General features: G+C 40.2%; 3 protein-coding genes across 29 annotated transcripts in view; 1 reads left to right on the top strand and 2 right to left on the bottom strand.

The window, feature by feature from the left end:
- The window catches only part of GUCY2C (guanylate cyclase 2C), a 103,882-nt gene extending 79,859 nt beyond the window's left edge, over positions 1-24,023 (bottom strand). For 13 of the 26 annotated variants that reach the window (XM_081589202.1, XM_081589196.1, XM_081589200.1 and 10 more), the window contains exon 1: positions 20,902-21,120. The gene's annotated coding sequence lies outside the window, so the exon portion shown is untranslated. The other 13 variants (XM_081589203.1, XM_081589205.1, XM_081589226.1 and 10 more) reach the window with 9 other exon arrangements.
- On the bottom strand, positions 20,933-21,916 carry H4C16 (H4 histone 16). Its single transcript, XM_081589230.1, has one exon. The coding sequence runs from the start codon at positions 21,914-21,916 to the stop codon at positions 21,605-21,607; it is 312 nt and encodes a 103-aa protein (XP_081445356.1). The 3' UTR covers positions 20,933-21,604.
- H2AJ (H2A.J histone) lies at positions 23,863-24,429 on the top strand. 2 transcript variants are annotated; one of them, XM_081589228.1, is made up of 2 exons: positions 23,863-23,943; positions 24,049-24,429. In XM_081589228.1, exons 1-2 carry the CDS (start codon positions 23,863-23,865, stop codon positions 24,250-24,252), a joined length of 285 nt encoding a protein of 94 aa, XP_081445354.1. In that variant the 3' UTR covers positions 24,253-24,429. The 2 variants fall into 2 exon arrangements, with proteins under 2 accessions (XP_081445354.1, XP_081445353.1); XM_081589227.1 differs by having other exon boundaries at positions 23,863-24,429.
- The last annotated feature ends 1,028 nt before the right edge of the window (positions 24,430-25,457 follow it).

Below are 25,457 nucleotides of genomic sequence, written 5' to 3'. Positions count from 1 at the left end.
AAGAGAGAAGAATCAAATCAACAAAATTAGAAATGAAAAAGGAGAGGTTACAACAGACAATGCAGAAATACAAAGGATTATAAGATACTATTATGAACAACTATATGGCAATAAAATAGATAACCTGGAAGAAATGGACAGATGAAATGTCCAAGATTGAATGAAAAGTTCAATCTTCCAAGACTGAACCAGGAAGAAATAGAAATTATGAACAATCCAATCACAAGCCCTGAAATTGACGCTGCGATCAAAAAACTCCCCAAAAACAAAAGCCCAGGACCAGATGGCTTCACAGGAGAATTCTATCAAACATTTAGAGAAGAGCTAATGTCTATCCTTCAGCAATATGTGAACCATGAAATTCCAGATGTTCAAGCTGGTTTTAGAAAAGGGAGAGGAACCAGAGATCAAATTGCCAACATCCGATGGATCATCAAAAAAGCAAGAGAGCTCCAGAGAAATATCTATTTCTGCTTTATTGACTATGCCAAAGCCTTTGACTGTGTGGATCACAATAAACTGTGGAAAATTCTGAAAGAGTTGGGAATACCAGACCACCTGACCTGCCTCTTGAGAAATCTGTATGCAGGTCAGGAAGCAACAGTTAGAACTGGACATGGAACAATAGACTGGTTCCAAATAGGAAAAGGAGTACGTCAAGGCTGTATATTGTCACCCTGCTTATTTAACTTATATGCAGAGTACATCATGAGAAACACTGGGCTGGAGGAAGCACAAGCTGGAATCAAGATTGCCAGGAGAACTAACAACAACCTCAGATATGCAGATGACATCACCCTTATGGCAGAAACTGAAGAAGAACTAAAGAGCCTCTTGATGAAAGTGAAAGAAGAGAGTGAAAAAGTTGGCTTAAAGCTCAACATTCAGAAAACTAAGACCATGGCATCTGGTCCCATCCTTCAAGGCAAATAGATGGGGAAACAGTGGAAACAGTGGCAGATTTTATTTTGGGGGGCTCCAAAATCACTGCAGATGGTGACTGCAGCCATGAAATTAAAAGACGCTTACTCCTTGGAAGGAAAGTTATGACCAACCTAGACAGCATATTAAAAAGCAGAGACGTTACTTTGCCAACAAAGGTCTATCTAGTCAAGGCTATGGTTTTTCCAGTAGTCATATATGGATGTGAGAGTTGGACTATAAAGAAAGCTGCTGAAGAATTGATGCTTTTGAACTGTGGTGTTGGAGAAAACTCTTGAGAGTCCCTTGGACTGCAAGGAGATCCAACCAGTCCATCCTAAAGGAGATCAGTGCTGGATGTTCATTGGAAGGACTGGTGTTGAAGCTGAAACTCCAATACTTTGGCCACCTGATGCAAAGAGCCGACTCATTTGAAAAGACCATGATGCTGGGAAAGATTGAGGGCAGGAGGAGAAGGGAACGACAGAAGATGAGATGGTTGGATGGCATCATTGCCTCAATGGACATGAGTTTGGGTAAACTCCGGGAGCTGGTGATGGACAGGGAGGCCTGGTGTGCTGCAGCCCATGGGGTCGCAAAGAGTCGGACACGACTGAGTGACTGAACTGAACTGAACTGAAGAAATACAAACTTCCAGTTGCAAAACAAATGATTCACAGAAATGGTATGCACTATGCAGGGAATACAGTCAGTAGCTATGTATAATACCACCTTTGTGTGATGGCAGATTATGGCTAGATTTATAGTGGTGATCATTTTGAAATGTACAGAAATATTGAATCACTGTTGTGTAACAGGAAATACCGGTGTTGACGGTCATTATATTTCAAAAACGAAAAAACAAACTCATAGGAAAAGAGATCAGACTTGTCGTTACCAGCGGGTGGAGTAGGGAAGGAGAATTAGATGAGAGCAGACAAAAGGTACAGATTTCCAATTACAAGATTAAGTAAGCACTAGGAATGTGAATAACATGATAAATATAATTAACATTGCTGCATGTTATATGTGAAAGCTGCTAAGAGAAAATTTCAAGAGTTTTTATCACAAGTCTGTCTCATAGCTCAGCTGGTAAAGAATTCGCCTGCAATGCAGGAGACCTGGGTTCGATCCCTGGGTTCGGAAGATCCCCTGGAGAAGGGAATGGCTACCCATTCCAGTATTCTGGTCTGGAGAAATCCATGGACTGTATAGCACATGGGGCTGCAATGAATCAGACATGACTGAGAGACTTTCACCTCACTATCACAAGGAGAAATATTTTTTCCATTTCTATAATATTGTACCTATGAGATGATGGATGTTCACTAAACCTATTGTGGTAATACTTTCATGATCTAAGTCAAGACATTAAGTTGTACACCTTAAACTTATATGGTGCTGTATGTCAATTATATTTCAATAAAACTGAAAGAAAAAAATAAAACCTGTAGGAATAGTTAAAAATAAGTAACCAAGCAAATAATAAAGTATCTTTACACCTACCCCCAATATACAAATAAAACATATATAATTTATATATACACGGGAGAGTCCCTGGGGAAAATGAATAACTTATAAGATAGCTTAGAATTCAGGCTTAAATACCATTTTAACAGGGAAAGGGGAGGAGGAAGGTAGACCTCTTGGGGAGAGTAAATGATTTTTAGGAAAGATGAATGGACCTTCGGAAGAATAGATGGGAAGTATGGTAATGTGTGACAAAGTCTGTCTGGCTGTGGTATCCACTTTTGGCCTCCTCTTCTCTGACAACAGTCTATCTTTCCTAAGTGATGGAACTCCCAGGGAGGGGTGTTGTTCTTGTCATTCAGTTGTTAAGTTGTGTCTGACTCTTTGCAACCCCATGGACTACAACATGCCAGGCTTCCCTGTTGTCCACTGTCTCCCGGAGTCTGCTCAGATTCATGTCCATTGAGTCAGTGATGCTATCTAAATATCTCATCCTCTGTCGCCCCCTTCTCCTCCTGCCTTCAATCTTTCCCAGCATCAGGGTCTTTTCCACTGAGTTGGCTCTTTGCATCAGGTGGCCAAAGTATTGGAGTTTTAGCTTCAGCATCATATTTAGGACTGATTTCCTTTAGGATTGACAGGTTTGATCTCCTTGCAGTCCAAGGGACTCTCAAGAGTCTTCTCCAGCACCACAATTCAAAAGCATCAATTCCTTGGCGCTCAGCCTTCATAATGGTCCAACTCTCACATTCATACGTGACTACTGGAAAAACCATAGCTTTGACTATACAGACCTCTGTCGGCAAAGTGATGTCTCTGCTTTTGAATATGCTGTCTAGTTTGTCATAGTTTTCCTTCCAAGGAGGAAGTGTCTTTTAATTTCATGGCTGCAATCACCATCTGCAGTGATGTTGGAGCCTAAGAAAATAAAGTCTGTTACTGTTTTCACGTTTTCCCCTTCTATTCGCCATGAAGTGATGAGATTGGATACCATGTTCTTAGTTTTTTGAATGTTGAGTTTTAAGCCAGCTTTTTCATTCTCCTCTTTCACCCTCACCAAGAGGCTCTTTTAGTTCCTCTTCATTTTCTGACATTAGGGCGGTATTATCTGCATTATCTGAGGTTGTTGACATTTCTCCCGGCAATCTTGATTCCAGCTTGTGAGTCATCCAGCCCAGCATTTCACATGGTGTACTCTGCATATAAGTTAAATCAGCAGGGTGACAATAGACAGCCTTGACATACTACTTTCTCAATTTGGAACCAGACAGCTGTTCATGTCCAGTTCTAACTGTTGCTTCTTGACCTGCCTACAAATGTTGTAGGAGACAGGTAAGGTGGTCTGATATTTCCATTTCTTTAAGAACTTTCCAGTTTATTGTGATCCACACAGTCAATGGTTTTAGCATAGTCAATGAAGCAGAAGTAGATATTTTTCTGGAATTCCCTTGCTTTCTCTATGATCCAAAGAATGCTGGCAATTTGATCACTGGTTCCTCTGCCTTTTCTAAACCCAACTTGTATATCTGGAAGTTCTTGGTTCACCTAGTGCTGAAGCCTAGCTTGAAGGATTTTGAGCTTAATCTTATTAGCATGTGAAATGGCATTGCCCTTCTTTGGGAATGGAATGAAAACTGACCTTTTCCAGTCCTGTGGCCACTGCTGAGGTTTCCAAATTTGCTGACATATTGAGTGCAGCACTTTCACAGCAACATCTTTTAGGATTTGAAAAAGGTCAGCTGGAACTCCATCACCTCCACTAGCTTTGTAGTGATGCTTCCTAAGGCCCACTTGACTTCACACTCCACAGTGTCTGGCTTTAGGTGAGACTGATCACACCATCGTGGTTATCTGGGTCATTAAGACCTTTTTTTGTATAGTTCTTCTGTGTTTTGTTGCCACCTCTTTCTTAATCTCTTCTGCTTCTGTTATACACACATAGTTGCTCAGTCATGTCTGACTCTTTGCAACCTCATGGACTGTAGCCTGCCAGGCTCTTCTATCCATGGAATATTCCAGGCAAAAATATTGGAATGAGTAGCCATTCCCTTCGGGGATCTTGCCTACCCAGGGATCAAACCAACGTCTCCTGCATTGTAGGCAGTTTCTTTACCATCTGGGGCTTCCCTTGTGGCTCAGCTGGTAAAGAATTCGCCTGCATTGAGGGAGACCTAGGTTCAATCCCTGGATTGGGAAGATCCCCTGGAGAAGGGAAAGGCTACCCATTCCAGTATTCTGGCCTGGAGAATTCCATGGACTGTATAGTCCAGGGGGGTCACAAAGAGTCGGACATGACTGAGTGACTTTCACTTTTCCACTTTACCATCTGAGCCACAAGGGATGCCCCTAGTTCTGTTAGATCCTTACCATTTCTGTCCTTTATCATGTCCATCTTTGCATGAAATGTTCCCTTAATATCTCCGATTTTCTTGAAGAGATCTGTAGTCTTTCCCATTCCTCTATCTCTTTGCGTTGTTCAAGTAAGAAGGCTTTCTTATCTCTCCTTGCTATTCTCTGGAACTTTGCATTCAGTTAGGTGTATTTTTCCCTTTCTCCCTTGCCTTTTGCTTCTCTTTTCTCACCTATTTGTAAAGGCAAATATCATGTTAGTATTCTTCTGAAAATAGTTTAACTCTGTTGACCCTTTAAAGTGTCTTGAGGACCTTCACCCGAGGAGTCTACAGATCATGCTTTGAGAACCACTACTTTACATGGTAGTTATCTTATCACGTTATAGGTCTCCTCACCTATCCTTCTCTGCCTTGCTAAATTGCACTCACTTAAGGATGTTTGCATCAACTGCTCCCCAGGCTGGGAACTCTCTGTCACTGGTATCTTTATTGTTTTCAGATTTCAACTCAATGGCACCTCCTAGAGACACCTGTTGTGCTTAACCAGTTTAAAGAACACCTCTCTCCCCTAGTCACTATTATGTTACTTCACATTACTTTCTTTATGAAAGTTATCATCATTTGATGCTGTCTTGTTTGTTAATTAATATGCCTCCTCTATTAGAATTTTAGTGTAGTAATTCAAGGAATTGAGTTGTTTTACTCATTTCTGTACCTCCAGCTCCTAGAAGAGTGCAGTCAAAATTTAATATTTTCAAAGACCTTGAGGAATTAAAAGAAAAAATAGATACTGCAGCAATTTGAAAAGCACAAAGCCTTATAAGGCAGTTTATTATAGTTTTCAGTATTAATCTTCCAATGACTACTATCTCATGACATTTTTTTCATTGTTTATAATCAACTTTAAGTTTTCTCCACACCAGTATAGAACTTCCATTGTTCTATTTGCCATTTCCCATAGAATGTAAAATACTTTAGGGCATAAACAAAGAAGCTAGAAAGGCATGTAAAATAGCCTTCTGCATAAAAAAAAAGTAATTTTTTCCGTAGTATTTTTAGAGCATAGTGTGTGTAAAGGTTAACATTTATGAGCATGATCAATCTGGGGTATTTGACATCTTTAGTATTTTGAGTCATCTCAAAATACTCAACATGGTCTGTCCCTTTACTTATGTCTTTATTGATGCATCTAAATGAAGTTTTACTATTTTCTATATAAGTATACTGTATATTTTTTATTAGAATTATTCATAACTACTATGTATTATATACTTCTGTTACTATTGTAAGTCAATCATAAGTTTTATCTTTTAAATCTTACTGTTCATGTAAAGAAATTTAAAACTTTTTATATTGATCTTGTATCTGGCAATCTTGCTAAGCTCTTTTATGGCACACTAAAAATTTGTAAATGAATGCTTTTTTGTATATAAAAGCACATCACTTACTAAGTGATTTTTTTTCTCTTTTTATTATATTGCTCCAAATAGAAATTGGGAGACTACGCATCTTACTTTGCCTAGGTGGGTTGGTAAGATTGTTTTTATATCCTCATTTTCCCTCCTTTCTAACGTACTGCTTTCACCTAACAGTATATATCTTGCTGTGTTTCCTATTTTTAAAGATAATGATATTTAACATTTCACCATGAAATTCACTGTAGGAATTCAGTTTTTATTTTTTCAGATTCTTTTATCATGTTAATACATTTCCTTCTATTTGTAGGTTCCAAGTTTCTAAACATAAATAATGTTTTAGTTGTATTCTTTTCTCTATCTATTGATATGATCAAATGTTTTTTCTACTTTTATTTTTTCATGAGGAAATGATATCAGTATATTTATCATATTGAACTATTGCTGGAATAGTTGCATCCTGAAATAAACTCCACTTGGTCATGATATATACTTATTTTCTTATTTGTACATTGCTAGATTTGGTTTGCTATTATTTTATTTGGACTTTCACATCTATGTCTTGAGTGATATTTATCTGTAATATACATTTATAACATGAGAAAGTATTGCCTGTGTCAGGTTTTGGGGTCAAGGTGCCAATCTCATATGTTGGGGAGCATTGTTTCTTTTTTCTATTCTTTTGAAGAGTTTGTATAAGATTAGAATAATCTGCTGAATATTCAGGGAGGGTGAGATGTTTTAAGACAACAAGAAAAAGTGAAAATCACAAAGGAAAAGCTAGGTTTTTTTCTCCTACATTAGAATTATGAACTTCTACTCATCAAGTGCACTATAAAGAGTGAAAATACAACTAAGAGAGAAAATTGTAGTATGAACAACAAAGGGTTAATATGCACATATTACCATAAGACATCTACAAGTCAGTAAGAAACAATCAAATGTAAAAATGATGTACATAATTTCATTCTAATCACTGTCCCCTGTATCTTGTTCTACTGAGCTTATGTAGGTAAGTTTTTATTAAGTTCACTTTAAATCATTCCAGCTTTTTAAAGGCATAGAGGAATATATATTCTTTAACCTTCTTTCTTGCCTACTGACATCATTTAAAGGCACAAGTCCCTAGAACCATGCTCACACCTGTACAGAGATCTTCATTCTTGTTTTTCAAATAGCTGCACAATATTTCATCATGCAGCTGTTCTTTATTATTTATTTAGGCAGTCTTACTTTATTGAACATGAATTTTTACCAATCCTTGGCTACAAATATTGCTCCAATGGGTAATCTGTACATGATTTATACGTGGGATTTAATGTGGCATGATTTTGAAATTAGCCTCCAACTAGAACCATAGCTCCATTGGTTTTTCATGGCAACAATCTCTTTGGTTGGTAACTACAGCAAATTTTACTGAAAATCCCAAACCCACCATACACCAGGAATTAGTCTGGGTCTGAATATATATGGCTTAATCAGAGATGAGGGCTTAATCAGAGATGAGGGCTTTCTGAAAAGATCTAAACAGACTGAAGTTTCTGTACTGGGTTGTGTCTCTCCCACTGGAGATAATAAATGAAAGTTGCTCAGTCGTGTCCAACTCTTTGTGATCCCATGGAGTATATAGTCCATGGAATTCTCCAGGCCAGAATACTGGAATGGATAGCCACTCCCTTCTCCAGGGGATCTTTCCAACCCAGGGATTGAACCCAGGTCTCCTGTATTGCAGGCGGATTCTTTACCAGCTGAGCCACAAGGATACTGAAAGATATGAATATGCACCGGTAGACATAATTAAATAACCAAGAAGAAATTAAAATTCCTTGTAAACAGTTTACAGACAACAATAAAAGGGAAATGTTAATGCTTCAGGGTAATTACAATATTAATCTCACTTAAATTATAAATTGCTGTTTCTCAAAATGGATCTTAAAAAAAATTTAAAAAAGTAGTATGTGTATGATATCAAATCAAATAGAAAAAAATCTTATGATGTCCCTACAGATATGTCAGCCCCACTTCACATAGGAAATTTAAAGTCTGACTCCTTGTTTTGTACGTTTGAATATTATTGCTTCTATCATTGCCCTCTATGGTTCCTGCATATCTTTCACTCCAACAGTGTAAAAGTTTTATTGCCAGATTGCTAACATTTACTTTCTACTCTGCAAAGACAAAGCAAAAATAGCCTGCCTTGTTACTAGCATAAGACTAGGTTTGCTCTTCATTTCTCATGAAACCATCTACCTTATGAATATAATTTTAATTAGCTACATTCTTATAAAGGCTTTCCTGGTGACTCAGAGGTAAAGAATCTACTCAATCCTCTGAGTCAGGAAGATCTCCTGGCGAAGGAATGGCAACCCATTCCAGTATTCTTGCCTGGGAAATCCCATGGACAGTGGAGCCTAGCAGGCTACAGTCCATGGGGCCGAAAAAGAGTTGGACACAACTTAGCGACTATGCAACAACAACACATTTCTATTAGACCAGACACTGTTACAGAGTCCAAGATACATAAAAAGGTAAATTCCATGGTTGATAAAACTAAATGGAGTTGTCAATATCTAGCTTACACCTACAGCTGGTACTACATATTTATTTCATAATTCCAGAAAAAGATACATTATGTAATAGCAGGGTATCAACTGCAAGATGATTTTGACTGAATTGATTATTTAAATCAAATTACCAGTATTTTTTTAAACGCCCATGTTAACTTGATTGTTTCACTGCAAAGAATAGGTTCCATTTTAGCAAATTAAAAGACCAACTTGATAAATGTATTAAATGTTCATCTGAGAATAACAGAAGTATTTCTACATGTCTCAGTTCAGTCACTCAGGTGTGTCCGACTCTTTGTGACCCCATGGACTGCAGCACGCCAGGCCTCCCTGTCCATCACCAACTCCTGGTGTTTACTCAAAACTCACATCCATCTACATGTCTAGATGATACAAATATCAAGAAATTGTCTACAGTTAATTATACAACTAAAAGTGGAGATAGGAATGACCACGCTGGGGCATAAAGAAATATAAAAGCTTAATGAGTTATTTAGCAGTTGTTTTTAAAGCTAAAAGTCTCAGTCCTCACCTGGAATTTGTCTTGCCACCCCGAGCAGGTAAGTACCCAGTCAGAACCACAGTTCCATCTATCTGTGCATGACAACAGTCTTCTCAGTTGGTTGGTGACATAACAACATCCATAGTCCATGGGTAACCCAGATCCATGATTCACAAGGGGTCATTACCTTTGTGGGGTTGAATACAAAAGTCTTTATCAAAGTCCTTCACTAAAGATCCACTGGTATCTCAGTCAGAACATATCAGAAGATCATGGATATTGGATCATGTGGATGTTTTTCTCCTGAACAGTACTTGACTTGAAACACCAAATTAAATGATAGTCAAAGTGAGCTAGGCAAAAGCAAAGTGCAGAATGGATAGCTGATTTTTGTATGGGCAGTAGTGGAAAAAGTTTTCTCATTTCTTGAAGCATTTATATATAAACTACATCTCACATCTACTGGTCTAGCTAAAATGTACCACTTTACTATTAAGAATTCAAACCACCAATTGTCTGCTGATTCTCTACAAATGGCTTCATGCAAAAGAGTCAATCTGTAATGATTCACATTTAGGTTCCAAGTTTTAAATTAATTCTGTTGTCAGGATATGGCCTGGAATGAATGACAATTTTAATGGTTATTCTAGTCTTTCCCATTCTATTGTTTTCCTCTATTGCTTTGCATTGATCGCTGAGGTAGGCTTTTTTATCTGTCCTTGCTATTCTTTGGAACTCTGCATTCAAATGGGTATATCTTTCCTTTTCTCCTTTGCTTTTCTCTTCTCTTCTTTTCACAGCTATTTGTAAGGCCTCCTCAGACAGCCATTTTGCTTTTTTGCATTTCTTTTTCTTGGGGATGGTCTGGATTCCTGTCTCCTGTACAATGTCATGAACCTCCATCCATAGTTCATCTATCAGATCTAGTCCTTTAAATCTATTTCTCACTTCTACTGTATAATCATAAGGGATTCGATTTAGGTCATACCTGAATGGTCTAGTGGTTTTCTCCACTTTCTTCAATTTAAGTCTGAATTTGGCAATAAGGAGTTCATGAACTGATCCACAGTCAGCTCCCGGTCTTGTTTTTGCTGACTGTATAGAGTTTCTCCATCTTTGGCTGCAAAGAATATAATCAATCTGATTTCGGTGTTGACCATCTGGTGATGTCCATGTGTAGAGTCTTCTCTTGTGTTGTTGGAAGAGGGTGTTTGCTATAACCAGTGCATTTTCTTGGCAAAACTCTATTAGCCTTTGCCCTGCTTCATTCTGTACTCCAAGGCCAAATTTGCCTGTTACTCCAGGTGTTTCTTGACTTCCTACTTTTGCATTCCAGTCCCCTATAATGAAAAGGACATCTTTTGGGAAGGTCTTGTAGGTCTTCACAGAACTGTTCAACTTCAGCTTCTTCGGTGTTACTGGTTGGGGAATAGACTTGAATTACTGTGATATTGAATAGTTTGCCTTGGAAACCTGCCGGGAGCCAGCTCATGAGATCCCCCTCATGACAGAGTCATGAGGAGAAGACCTGACGAGCAGAGCAACTCAGGCCTCAGGGAATCTCGGAAGGCTGCTTCAGCGCTCACCTTAAAGATGATATCTATCTTTCTGATGTTTTCTATAATAAACTTCTTATTTTCTGTGACTTAAGTAGAAGGCCTTTCCTGATTTCTTCCCAAATAGATCTATCTAAAACCTCAATCAACTAGGCCCCCGACGGTGGCACCCTATAAAATTATCTAGGATATAAAACATTTTAATCTAAACACCTCTTGCTAGTGTATTAGTTTGTTTGATAAATATACCTGTGCCTTTGGAGCTGATGTGCATGACTGCTCCTTAACAATAAAACAGCATTGAGAGCCTGAACGCACAAAAAGCCCCAATGGGCACAGAGCCCTTCATGGGGAAAAAGCTTATTAGAAAATATAAAAAATATTACTTTATAGAACTGTTAGTCTATATTTACTTGCTATGTTCTTGCTCTTAACTTGCTTAGCCTATATAATAAAAGTATAATAGTTAAGGACTTATATAAATAAAAGTTTAGCCTTAATACAAATAATAAGACAATTGTTAATTTAGCTGTGATTCTTGCTTAGAGCTGACCTTTGTGCTACACTGTTTCAGCTTGCTGTACCATGATTTTATGGGACCCCACTCTTTTCTGTTAGGATCAAGGCGTAGGATAGATTACAGAAAACAGGTTTTACTTTGAAACTCTGAGTTGATGAATTCTTTGTCATAATCTGCTGTGCCTGTATTCTTTAAAAAATGTAACTCTGGTATGTTCCGTGCCTGATACAAAAGTGTTCTGGCTGATGAACCCTTATCAATAAAGACTCACAAGATGTTAGCAGGCCTCCAGGCCAGAAGATGATGTAAACAATATGAAACTTTTTGTAACTAAGATATACAAACGGTATCCTGGTTTCGATAAGGGTCAAAAACTGCTGACCCATTGAGCTGATTTGGCATGACTCTACACTTTGCATTTGTTTCTATGTACCACTAAAGATATAAAAGCTGTCTTGAAAACAATAAAGTCAGGAGACACTTGGAAACACTAAGACTCGCTGTGTCTTCTCATTTGCATCGCCGACGCCGTCCATCCTGAGGGAACCCTGGACCAGCTGGAGCAGGACTCCGGCAGAAACCAACAGAGATCATTCTGTCATTTTTGAGATTGCATTCAAGTACTGCATTTCAGACTCTTTTGTTGACTATGATGGCTACTCCATTTCTTCTAAGGGATTCCTGCCTACAGTAGTAGATATAATGGTCATCTGAGTTAAATTCACCCATTCCAGTTCATCTTAGTTCACGGATTCCTAGAATGTTGATGATCACTCTTGTCATCTCCTGTTTGACCACTTCCAATTTGCCCTGACTCATGGACCTAACATTCCAGGTTCCTATGCAATATTGCTCTTTGCAGCATCGAATCTTGCTTCTATTTGGAATCAAGATTGCCAGGAGAAATATCTATAACCTCAGATATGCAGATGACACCACCCTTATGGCAGAAAGTGAAGAAGAACTAAAGAGCCTCTTGATGAAAGTGAGAGGAGAGAGTGAAAAAGTTGGCTTAAAGCTCAACATTCAGAAAACTAAGATCATGGCATCCGATCCCATCACTTCATGGCAGATAGATGGGGAAACAGTGGAAACAGTGGCTGACTTTATTTTTTTGGACTCCAAAATCACTGCAGATGGTGACTGCAGCCATGAAATTAAAAGACATTTACTCCTTGGAAGGAAAGTTATGACCAACCTAGACAGCATATTAAAAAGCAGAGACATTACTTTGCCAACAAAGGTCTAGTCAAGGCTACGGTTTTTCCAGTGGTCATGTATGGATGTGAGAGTTGGACTATAAAGAAAGATGAGCGCCGAAGAATTGATACTTTTGAACTGTGGTGTTGGAGAAGACTCTTGAGAGTCCCTTGGACTGCAAGGAGATCCAACCAGTCCATTCTAAAGAAGATCAGTCCTGGATGTTCATTGGAAGTACTGATATTGAAGCTGAAACTCCAATACTTTGGCCACCTGATGTGAAGAGCTGACTCATTGGAAAAGATCGTGATGCTAGGAAAGATTGAGGGCAGGAGGAGAATGGGACGACAGAGGATGAGATGGCTGGATGGCATCATCGACTCGATGGACATGGGTGTGGGTGGACTCAGGGAGTTGGTGATGGACAGGGAGACCTGGCATGCTGCGATTCATGGGGTCGCAAAGAGTCGGACACGACTGAGTGACTGAACTGAACTGAACAGTTATTCTCACTGCTTTGACTCTGTCCTATTTATAGCTAAAGCATAAGCAAAGGAGAAAAAGATGATATTTTGTGTAATCTTTATTTCTGTCATCTTCCTCACATATATTTTTTTCTGATCACTACTACAAAATCAAAGATTATTTAATTTAGTGAAAGGAACAAAATTATTACGTTAATAAGGAAGTTGCTTCACTGAGTAATTTTTTTTAATCCTAAAACAATTTTGGACCTCTAGGAATAAGAAATGGAAGAGACAAAAAAAGTCAATTACCAGATGAGAGGTTTGGATGTTGCTAGGAGAAGAAGTGAGACCTTTCATGCAAGTAAGACAAAAGTGAGTTAATTAATTTTTAAAATTTTCCATAATTTTAAATTATTATATAAACATAGCATTTATGGATTAAAAAGTAAAAATGACTTTTGTGTGTGTTTTACTCCTTTCCTAATAACACTGCTCTCCCAAAATAATGACTGACAGTTCAATTCTTTCAGACTTTTTTATACGTGTTTTCCTATTGTTCTTATTTCCCTTTTCTACCCTGAATTTCTTTTCATCTAATTATGCCAAAATCTTTTCTTCCCAGAAGGAACAATATCAAATCTAAAGCCCTGACAGCGTATTTACATGGCAAGCAGATGTATTAGATGGATGCTACCTTTGTATAAAACAAAAAATATTCAAGTTACCTAGCCATAGTAGTGTCATATGTACATAAATGACATACATATATAGGTTTGTCTGATGGCTCAGATGGTAAAGAATCTGCCTGCAATGCAGGAGACCTGGGTTCTATCCCTGGGTCGGGACGATTCCCTGGAGAAGAGAATGGAAACGCACTCCAGTATTCTTGCCTGGAAAATTCCATGGACAGAGGAACCTGGTGGACCGTAGTTCATGGGGTCACAAAGAGTCAGACATGACTGAGTGACTAATATATAAACACAATAAATGATTTTTCTTAGAAGGTATTTTAGATCATTTTGAAGTGTACTTGTAAATTAACTGGCTTGCCAAAATAATGGATCTGTGTTAAAAACAAGTTCATAATTAAAAAAAGGAAGGTAACAATGATAATGACAAAAAATGTTTCAAGGAAAGCCAAACAGTTGACAATAAGCAAAATATACTTTTGCTTTTTAAGACATAGCTTCACCAAAACATCATTATCAATTATATTAAATTTTATAATAACATATTGATTTATAGTTTTCTGGTATTTAATTTATAAAGTCTGCTTTCACAGTATTTTTAATATGAACTGTAAGCATAAAGAGTAAACATTTGCTGTACTTTGACATTTAAATAACATAAAAATCAAAATGTCTTAACTAATACAGGAAGTCTGTAAGACAGTTTTCCCTTCATTCAAAATTGAGAAAGGGCTTCCTCAGTGGTTCACTGGTAAAGAATCTGTCTGCAATGCAGCAGACGATCCTTATGTGGGGAAGATCCCCTGGTGGAGAACACCGTAGCCCACTCCAGTATTTTTGCCTGGAGAATCCCATGGACAGAGGATCCTGGCAGGCTACAGTTCATGGGGTTGCAAAGAGTCGGGAACAACTGAGCAACTAACACATAGAACAGGCTGGTATAATTTTTAACAAAAATAAAGAGACAAGAGGATGATCAGAAACAAGAAGGAAAAGCTTGAATGAAGAATGAAGATCATGGCAATATGCTTACATTAAAAGAAAAGAAATATCTCAAGTCAACAACCTAACTTGAAAGCTCAAGAACCTAGAAAAAGAAACTAGATCGCTGGTGCATTAAGAATTGCAGGTGACAAAACAGTACATCAGATGAGGCAAAATAATAATAAATAAATGGAATTCAAGTTGATTGATACCCAAAGGCCCCAAAAAAATACAATTAAACCAAAAGAGTTACTCAGACTGATAAAAGGTAACAATGTATAAAGAAGGTATGGCAGTCATGAAGTTTAAATACCAAATCAGACAAAAGAATTCTGTAAAATAAATACTGTTCAACATATGAGGATACATTGACAGAAACATAGGTGACAAGATACTATCAGGAACAACATGTATTGAGTAGATAAAAACAGCAACAAAGTCTGTTTTGAAAATACAATAATTAGCAATATTGAATAAATAGATATAAATTGAGTTGTCATATTGTAAAACACATGTTATGCCTCCTTGTCCAAGATCCAGAAGACATTTTCAAAACTGGTCATATATGAAATTTCAATAATTTCCAAAAGAAGAAATTACAGAGCTCACAAATTTCTAGCTCAAATTAATAACTAGAAATTAATACTGATAACTAAAACAAGAAAACATTACAACTATGGGTAAAATTTTAACCTCTTTAATAATTAGGTTAGGATGAGATGAGATAAAAATAAAACTTTATTATTATGATGAATAAAATACACTATAACATTTCAAAAGTTTGATGTTTGTCCAAAGCTGTAATAGAAATAAATCCAAAGTCATAACTTATAACTTTATTTTAAAAATAAAAAATCTAGAAGGAACTGGGGATAACAGGTTTTGGAGAAGTGGTAAAAAATGATATTAAGGAAATTATAGGATAAGACATAATATAAGTAAAAGTTGTTTAAAGTTTTTAAAAAGATAAATTATTTTTGAAGATAACAATAAACAGATTTCTGAAAAATATCAGAAAAAAGATAACACAAAGTCAATGTGATGACTTTCATATGAATGTGTTGACTTTAAAATGAAGTGGTCTCCCTGCCTATTCCTCCATCATCTTGGGAAGACACATGTACCTTAATGCCCATTTCAGAGCTGTTTACAACAGCCAGGACATGGAAGAGGCCTAGATGGCCACTGGCAGACGGATGGATAAGGAAGCTGTGGACATATACACAATGGAATATTACTCAGCTACAAGAACTAGAGCTTATTATACAGAAGTTAGTCAGAAAGAGAAAGACAAATAGCATATATATATGGAATATATATATATATCCATATATATATGGAATCTAGAAAGATGGTACTGACAACTCTACATACAGGGCAGCAAAAGAGACACAGATGTAAAGAAGACTTTTGGTCTCAGTGGGAGGAAAGTATTCTTGCCTTGAGAACCCCATGAACATTATGAAAAGGAAAAAAGGTATGACACTGAAAGATGAACTCCCCAGGTCGGTAGGTGCCCAATATGCTACTAGAGAAGAGTGGAGAAATAACTCCAGAAAGAATGAATGAATGAAGGGATGAAGCCAAAGCAAAAACACCCAGTTGTAGATGTGACGGGTGATGGAAGTCAAGTCCAATGCTGTAAACAGCAATATTGCATAGGAACCTGGAATGTTAGGTCCATGAATCAAGGCAAATTGGAAGAGGTCAAACAGGAGATGGCAAGAGTGAACGTTGACATTTTAGGAATCAGCGAACTAAAATGGACTGGAATGGGTGAATTTAACTCAGATGAGCATTATATCTACTACTGTGGCCAGGAATTCCTTAGAAGAAGTGAAGTAGCCATCATAGTCAACAAAAGGGTCTGAAATGCAGTACTTGGACGCAATCTCAAAAACGACAGAATGATCTCTGTTCGTTTCCAAGGCAAACCATTCAATATCACAGTAATCCAGGTTTATGCCAAGACAAGTAATGTTGAAGAAGCTAAAGTTGAACGCCACTATGAAGACCTACAAGACTTTCTAGAACTAACACCCAAAAAGATGTCCTCTTCATTACAGAAGACTGGAATGCAAAAGTAGGAAGTCAAGAAACACCTGGAGTAACAGGCAAATTTGGCCTTGGAGTACAAAACAAAGCAGATCAAAGACTAACCGAGTTTTGCTAAGAGAATGCAATGCTCATAGCAAACACCCTCTTCCAACAACACAGAAGACTCTACATATGGACATCACCGGATGTTCAACACCAAAATCAGATTGATTATATTCTTTGCAGCCAAAGATGGAGAAGCTCTATACAGTCAGCAAAAACAAGACCGGGAGCTGACTGTGGCTCAGACCACAAACTCCTTATTGCCAAATTCAGATTTAAATTGACGAAAGTAGGGAAAACTACTAGATCATTCAAGTGTGACTTAAATCAAATCCCTTATGATTATACAGTGGCAGTGACAAATAGATTCAAGGGATTAGATCTGATAGAGTGCCTGATGATCTATGGATGGAGGTTCATGACATTGTACAGGAGACAGGGATCAAGACCATCCCCAAGGAAAAGAAATGCAAAAAAGTAAAATGGCTGTCTGAGGAGGCCTTACAAATAGCTGAGAAAAGAAGAGAAGTTAAAGGCAAAGGAGAAAAGGAAAGGTGTACCCATTTGAATGCTGAGTTCCAAAGAATAGCAAGGAGAGATAAGAAAGCCTTCCCCAGTGATCAGTGCAAAGAAATAGAGGAAAATAATAGAATGGGAAAGACTAGAGATTTCAAGAAAATTAGAGATACCAAGGGAACATTTCATGCAAAGATGGGCACAATTAAGGACAGAAATGGTGTGGACCTAACAGAAGCAGAAGATATTAAGAAGAGGTGGCAAGAATACACAGAAGAACTGTACAAAAAACATGTTCACAACCCAGATAACCACAATGGTATGAGCACTCACCTAGAGTGAGACATCCTGGAATGCGAAGTCAAGTGAGCCTTAGGCAGCATCACTACGAACAAAGCTAGTGGAGGTGATGGAGTTTCAGTTGAGCTATTTCAAATCCTAAAAGATGATGCTGTGAAAGTGCTGCACTCAATATGCCAGCAAATTTGGAAAACTTAGCAGTGGCCACAGGACTGGAAAAGGTCAGCTTTCATTCCAATCCCAAAGAAAGGCAATGACAAAGAATGTTCAAACTACCACACAGTTGCACTCATCTCACACGCTAGCAAAGTAATGCTCAAAATTCTCAAAAGACAGGCTTCAACAATACGTGAACCGTGAACTTCCAGATGTTCAAGCTGGTTTTAGAAAAGGCAAAGGAACCAGAGATCAAATTGCCAATATCTGCTGGACTATCGAAAAAGCAAGAGTTCCAGAAAAACATCTATTTCTGCTTTATTGACTATGCCAAAGCCTTTGACTGTGTGGATCACAATAAACTGTGGAAAATTCTGAAAGAGATGGGAATACCAGACCATCTGACCTGTCTCTTGAGAAACTTGTATGCAGGTCAGGAAGCAACAGTTAGAACTGGACATGGAACAACAGACTGGTTCCAAATAGGGAAAGGAGTTCGTCAAGGCTGTATATTGTCACCCTGCTTGTTTAACTTATATGAAGAGTACATCATGAAAATGCTGGGCTGGATGAAGCACAAGCTGGAATCAAGATCACTGGAAGAAATATCAATAACCGCAGATATGCAAATGACACCACCCTTATGGCAAAAAGTGAAGAAGAACTAAGCAGCCTCTTGATGAAAGTGAAAGAGGAGAGTGAAAAAGTTGGCTTAAAAGCTCAACATTCAAAAAACTAAGATTATAGCCTCTGGTCCCATCACTTCATGGCAAATAGATGGGGAAACAGTGGAAACAGTGGCTGACTTTATTTTGGGGGGCTCCAAAATCACTACAGATGGTGACTACAGCCATGAAATTAAAAGACGCTTACTCCTAGGAAGGAAAGTTATGACTAACCTAGACAGCATATTAAAAAGCAGAGACATTACTTTACCAACAAAGGTCCGTCTCGTCAAGCCTATGGTTTTTCCAGTAGTCATGTATGGATGTGAGAGTTGGACTATAAAGGAAGCTGAGCACCGAAGAATTGATGCTTTTGAACTGTGGTGTTGGAGAAGACTCTTGAGAGTCCCTTGAACTGCAAGGAGATCCAACCAGTCCATCCTAAAGGAAATCAGTCCTGGGTGCTCATTGGAAGGACTGATGTTAATGCTGAAACTCCAATACTTTGGCCACCTGATGCAACGAGCTGACTCTTTTGAAAAGACCCTGATGCTGGGAAAGATTGAAGGTGGGAGAAGGGGACAACAGAGGATGGGATGGTTGGATGGCATCATCGCCTCAATGGACATGAATTTCAGTAAATTCCGGGAGTTGGTGATGGACAGGAAGGCCTGGCGTGCTGCAGTCCATGGGGTTGCAGAATCAGACACAACTGAGCAACTGAACTGAACTGAACTGAAGGCTTATTTATTTCTGAACCTTCAAAAGTTAACAGTTGTTGGGATAAAAGAGGCATTAAATGTTCAAACTAGAAGAGATGACTTTGCTACAGAATCTAATTTCAACAGCACTTCATTCCACACGGCAAGAAAGCATTTTAGAAGAGCTTTAGATTAAGTTCTTTATTTAACAAACATATGTAGTAATGCATTCTACATTTTCTAAATTTAACTCCCGAAAATCTCAGTTCTAATTTCAGATAACTTGTGTTTTTAAATTATGTGACCCCCTTTTGGTTTGGAAAATCATTTCTTCCGGATTGGATACTACTATGGGACTCAAACAGAAACGAAGACTTCCCATGTTCAAATAATTTGGTATTATTTTATAAAGTACATAAAACATGAACAATACGCTGTGCTACAAGGGAAAATTAAGTTCTACTAGACAGGTTTAAAAAATATTGAGGCCACCATCAAAAATATAAACAAAAAATAAATAATCCCAAGTAACTTAAATACTTAAGGAATAGATAAATTACCATATGAATACTTATTTTCATGCTCCACTGCAGTCCCACCTTCATCCTCAATAATCTGATTTACACTAAATTGGGGATTTAATAGGTACATTACCTATCTACTCAAATTCACTCATTCAGTCACTCAACAAATATAAACGTACTCAAGTGTGCCATACCCTGATGCTTCTTTTTAATTAACTCAAGGGTTTTCTTCACTTGAACTAAAGAAAGTTGAGCTTCTGGAACTGTTTCACTGCCTAGAAATTTTATATATAACCAGCACCACAGATACGTTTGAGTATGGAGCAGAAGAAAGTGTTAAGAAGTGAAATGTCAGCAAATGGGAGCTGGGGGCTCCCTGGAAGGGGCAGTGGCACATAAGGATTAAGAACCGGGCTGTGTTCAAATCCTGATTCCAGTACTTTCCCCCTGTATCCGTTATCTCGTCTGTAAAATGGTAATTAATAATAAATAATTCATAGATTTGCTGGAGAATCGAATGCAAAAAATGGAATACAATGTGTTCCAAAGTGGCTGATATTCATTAAACGGTATGATGCCAGCCTCTGCTGCGGGAACACGGGAAATGTTTTCCTGGCTAGAGTACATGTCAGATATATATGGCTTAAAATGACAAGTATGTACATCACTGTCAAGGCTGGGAAACTACCCCACAGCCAATCCAGGCAACCAGTCCAGGAAGCGAAGTGATTTCACGATGTCCAGACAAGTCAGAGCTAGGGGAGATTACTTAAGGTGCATGGGATCACACTGCATTTTGGGGTTCTAAGCCCCTTCCCAATTTCCATCACACAGACAAGTTGGTGAGGAAGGACAGAGCCAGAAATCGAGCAAGGCCCTTAAAGGACTTCGGTTCCAGCCTCGCCCTTGCCGGCAGCACGCAGGTGGAGCCCCCTGTCTTCAGTCCCGCCTTTGACCCCAGGAAGCGCCCGCAAACCGGCCCTCCTTACCCGGTCTCGTGGGCAGGACAAATGGGTAGGACTCCACGACTATATAGTTCTCTCGTTACACCATCGTCACCGAATTCGTTCGATTCCAAACCGCCGCCTCACTCGCAGCCCCGGGCCGGGCTGTTCTGAACAAGACCCTCACTTAGGAAGCCAGGGTTTATCTCCTGGGAGCGACCGGGTCACAAGACCCTCTCTCTCCCGGGCAACAGTACTGCCTGTGCCCCGGCAGCACTGCCGGCCAACTCCTGGATTCCCACGCCCTGGGGCTTGAGCACCGCCGCCGGGCAGTCTGGGGTTGGGATGCTCACCTGCTCGGCGCGACCACCTTTGTGCAGCCAACCCACAAGTAGTGCAGGGGCCGACGGTTCAGGCCCGGCCTTGCACTTCGCCCACACGCGGCCGCCCTCCATTCCGCGTCGGAGCTGGATTACCTCTCAAACATTCCGTCAGTATATAAAATATTCACGCTTGGCAGGACTCCTGCGCGCAACTCTAGGCCTGCACCTCGCGCTTTCCTATTGGACAGTAACAACATCCCGGTTCTCAGAGGTGGGGCCGGCCACATCGGCGAGAACCACGCCTTGATACCTCCGTCCAATCGGAGGCAGAGAGCCGCATTGGCCCTATTTGCATACAAGTTACTCTACATAAGCTCAGACCCGGAGGCATTCGCTTCAAAAACACCTTTAAGTTGACGATACGGAGTCCAAACTCAGAACTTCAGCGTCTGAAACAAAAGGGAAGATCACTTACTGCCCTGCGATGCATTCCCCAGGCTATGTCCCTACAGCGGGCCCCGGGCTCCCCACTTCGAACTTTGCTGCTCACACCTCCCGCAGCCTCAAGCCTAAACCCGAATCATCCATCCGATCAACTGCAACCGTAAAGTTTCCTCTGAAACACCTATTTGCACATTCACCAGGGAACTTAAGCGTTAACAACTCTTTTTTTTTGAGGTTTTGGTGGCCCTAAAAAGGGCCTTTTGGAATCTTGATAAGCCGAAGGCACAGCTCAGCCACCGAAGCCGTACAGGGTGCGGCCCTGGCGTTTCAGAGCATACACCACATCCATGGCCGTGACTGTCTTGCGCTTGGCATGCTCCGTGTACGTTACTGCGTCGCGAATTACGTTTTCCAAGAACACTTTGAGCACTCCACGGGTCTCCTCGTAGATGAGCCCTGAAATGCGCTTGACACCACCACGGCGGGCCAGACGGCGAATTGCGGGCTTCGTAATGCCCTGGATGTTGTCCCGTAAGACCTTCCGGTGACGCTTGGCACCTCCCTTACCCAGCCCTTTCCCTCCTTTGCCCCTGCCAGACATCTTCGACAAGAAAGAAATCCCAGCCGCACAAAGCAAGTTCGCAACAATTAGGGGAGCGAAGAACCTGGGCTTATATATCCTTATAGCGGACCTGGTTGAAAACCTCAATATAGTGGGCGGAGCTAAGTCCCCAAGAGGTTTTGTGTGTTTTTTTTAAAATGCCCTCCCTACAAAATTTTTCGGTTGCTTATTTGGGAAAACTTTTTGTTATTTTTGCCATGAAATTGAGGAAAGACTCGATAGAAATTATATTGCCGTTTCTCCACACTTTAAAAACGGTAGGCCAGATCCAGTGAGCGCTGGTTTTCCTTTCTCTCTCCACCTCGTCCTACCCCGCCTCTCTCTCTATCGCGCGGGAATTCCAATTTTATAGTTTTCAAACGAAATGCACGCTTTTATAATACTATTCTTAGACTAATTTGAAACTCAATAGGAACTGGGAATGCTTTATTACTTTTTAAATTTCAAAGCAGTTGCTTTACACCTGTGCGTCTTTTTAAGTCACCAGTTGGGGTAGAGGGAATCTTTCAGTCGTTCTTTTTCTCTTTTGTGGCCCCGTGAAGAAAAAGTTAAAATCTTTTCAAAAAGTGTAACCTTACCTCTTCCTCCTCACCCCCACCTCCGACTTTTCTCTTGTAGCTTCTTCTGCAAAATTTTCAGGTTTTACTGCTTCCTCCGTCCTCGACTCCCAGCCCAAGCACGGGTTTTGCTTCTCAATCAAATAACAATTTCTGTGATTAGTTAAAATAATGTAACGTTCTTATCTCATTAAAACTCGAAGTTCTTGTGAAATAATGGATGGATCATGGCTTTAAATCAAGAGATTCTCATTTCTTAAGAAATCCTTTGAGAAAAACGGAACTTTAAGTAGTGTCACCACTCTAGGAGACAGGACTGTTTTCCCAAAAGGTTCATACTGCGAAAAAAGGCAGCACTATTTAAGTATGATTCATAACTCTTTCTCAGGTACTTAACACCATAAGGAATGAATATTTTGGTAAATTGTGCTCCCTGTACCTAGTCCTGACGAATAAGCTTTTCCAGTAGGAAAGCTTTATGGCAAATATTTGCTTATTGTGTACCTATCCTCACCCATCTCTATAGCACAAAAAAGATACTGTTATTGCAGTTGTTAAAGCAGAATTAAAAGAACCCTCAGAACATTGGATGGCTGGGGGCGGCGGGAGGGGGGAGGTCCTAAAGAGTCAAATTGTACCGCATGATTTTAATGCTTGATTCAAAAGAAAGAACAGTTTGGATGAGTCAGGATTCTTGTAATGGTAAAATAGGTTGTTTTGGAGTTATTTTTTAGTATTTACTAAGATATCAAGGTTAGAACATTTTCAAGTTAGAGATCTCTTTTGCTTACAAGGATTTAAAAAAAAAAGTGCCAATAATAATAAAGGTAATGTGTCAAAAATTTCGGGCATACCCAGCCTGAACTGCTAGAGGCATTTCTTGCTTGAGTGCTTAGTATTTGTTGACTAAGTTAACTGAGGAGGAACTCTCCTTTCTGATTTTTCTGTTTCTTACCACGGTTCCTTAATTCTTAAGACATTCTTTTCCTGAGAGCGAGAGAGGACGTTGAAACGTCAGAATCCGCTAACTTCTACCGAACTCAATAAATTCAAAGGAACCCCAACCGCGGAACGAGTGGACCTAGATATTCATATGAGCGGTTATGTAAATGAGGACTTAGCAGTTTGCTCTTTTGGTTGGAGAGAGCTGGAGAAGGCGGTCCTTCTGCCAGCGTGCTAATTGGGAGCAGAGCCTGCCTGTCATTGGTCACCGGAGCCAAGGATGTTGCGGAGCCCAATGGGAAGGCGCTACCTACTGTCAGCAAAGTGTTGGTAGAAGCAGTTCCGGTGTAGTACGTTGCATTCCTGTACTAGGAACCGGATCGCTGGGTTTTTACCTCTCGCTAGAGTTTTAGGAGAGAGACAAACATGTCTGGTCGCGGAAAGCAGGGCGGCAAAGTGCGGGCAAAGGCCAAGTCCAGGTCCTCCCGAGCAGGCCTGCAGTTCCCAGTGGGCCGAGTGCACAGACTGCTGCGCAAGGGTAACTACGCGGAGCGAGTGGGCGCCGGGGCGCCGGTGTACCTGGCGGCGGTGTTGGAATACCTGACGGCGGAGATCCTGGAGTTGGCTGGCAACGCCGCGCGGGACAACAAGAAGACCAGGATAATCCCTCGCCACCTGCAGCTCGCCATCCGCAACGACGAAGAGCTAAACAAGCTTCTGGGGAAAGTGACCATCGCTCAGGGCGGCGTCCTGCCCAACATCCAGGCCGTGTTGCTGCCCAAGAAGACGGAGAGTCAGAAGACGAAGAGCAAGTGACCCTGATGCCGCCACAGGGGATCCGGCTTCCCCAGCAAGGGCTCTCTCCAGAGCCGCCCCGCCCGCAGTGTTTTTGAATATGCTTGATGTTATGGAGGGCCGGAGCCATCTAGTGGGGAGGTGGGCGGCGAGGAGACCAGCTGGGTCGGGGGCCCAATAAAGTCGGTGAAAATCGTCTGGTCGAGAGAGCTGTGTAGTCGCGGGGCCCTGCCGGGAGACCCAGGGGCGACCGGGAGACCTTTGGAAGAGGTACTGGTGGGTAGGCTTGAGCCACTTTCTGGGCAGCTTTGTTCCGCAGTCACCCTCGAGGCGCTACGGGCGGGTAGAGGGAGACCAGAAGGGACCCACTGGCGTGGAGGTGGGCAGAGTCGGGGGCTCTCCCTGCTCGCCTGGAGGCAGAGGCGACGCAGAGTAGGTGCGGATGAGGCTGGGCGAGTTGTTTTTACATCCACCTCCCAGGGCCTGTGCTCCCCTGCCCTGTTAGGGCAGTTCCGGAACCAGTTCTAGGAAAGAAATAGTGATGACGATGTGCTCTTGGGCAGGAGGTTGTCTGTCCGGCCACACTTTTCAGAAGGGAGAATAACTTTGCAGCTTGGAAGAGTAGCTTTGACGACAGAGTGTCAATTTAACAAATTTTTCTTTGTCTGACAGCTGTTGTGTTTTCTTGTTTGGGGTGTCAGATATTTTTGTGTGCACGCTTATGTTCACATTTCTTTAAAATGAAGGAACCATCCAGTAATATGTGTAGTACAGAAGCCTGAGTCATGAAGTTGGAAATTTGTTGCGCTGACACTCGTGTTGTGTAATAGTGCAGCATCTTTAGTTATGAGTTACCTATGCTTGAGGAGCTTTTAAAATGACTTTCTTAAGTTTCTAGCTTCATAGTGGTATTATCTCCACAATATCATATCCCTTTGGAAAGGTAATTGTTTTGATTTTGCTTTATAACAACAAATCCCCCTCTTAAGGTCCCTTATGTTCTACCACTGGGCCTGAGGTAGTGACCTCGTTCCAACAACACCTATTGGGTTTGTGTTGCTTAATGGCACAGTAAGGCTTTCATAAATATGTGAGATGTGAGAAAAGGCAAGGACAGATGGTATGGGAAGAAACATTTCTCATCAGGAATTTACATTTAAAAGTTACACAGTAACAACCCTGTTCTGTCCTAGATTGACCCTACCATTTCCCCCTTTTCTACAAGC

The sequence above is a fragment of the Giraffa tippelskirchi genome, chromosome 4 (genome assembly GCF_054371585.1).
Source record: "Giraffa tippelskirchi isolate mGirTip1 chromosome 4, T2T-mGirTip1v1.2.pri, whole genome shotgun sequence".
Lineage (NCBI taxonomy): Eukaryota > Metazoa > Chordata > Mammalia > Artiodactyla > Giraffidae > Giraffa > Giraffa tippelskirchi.
Note: the sequence above shows the minus strand (reverse complement) of the source record. Positions and strands in the feature narration are given on the sequence as shown.

Excerpts from the sequence above, each read along its gene's own strand:
- H4C16 (XM_081589230.1), bottom strand. The coding sequence starts at position 21,916 with ATGTCTGGCAGGGGCAAAGGAGGGAAAGGGCTGGGTAAGGGAGGTGCC.
- H2AJ (XM_081589227.1), top strand. The coding sequence starts at position 23,863 with ATGTCTGGTCGCGGAAAGCAGGGCGGCAAAGTGCGGGCAAAGGCCAAG.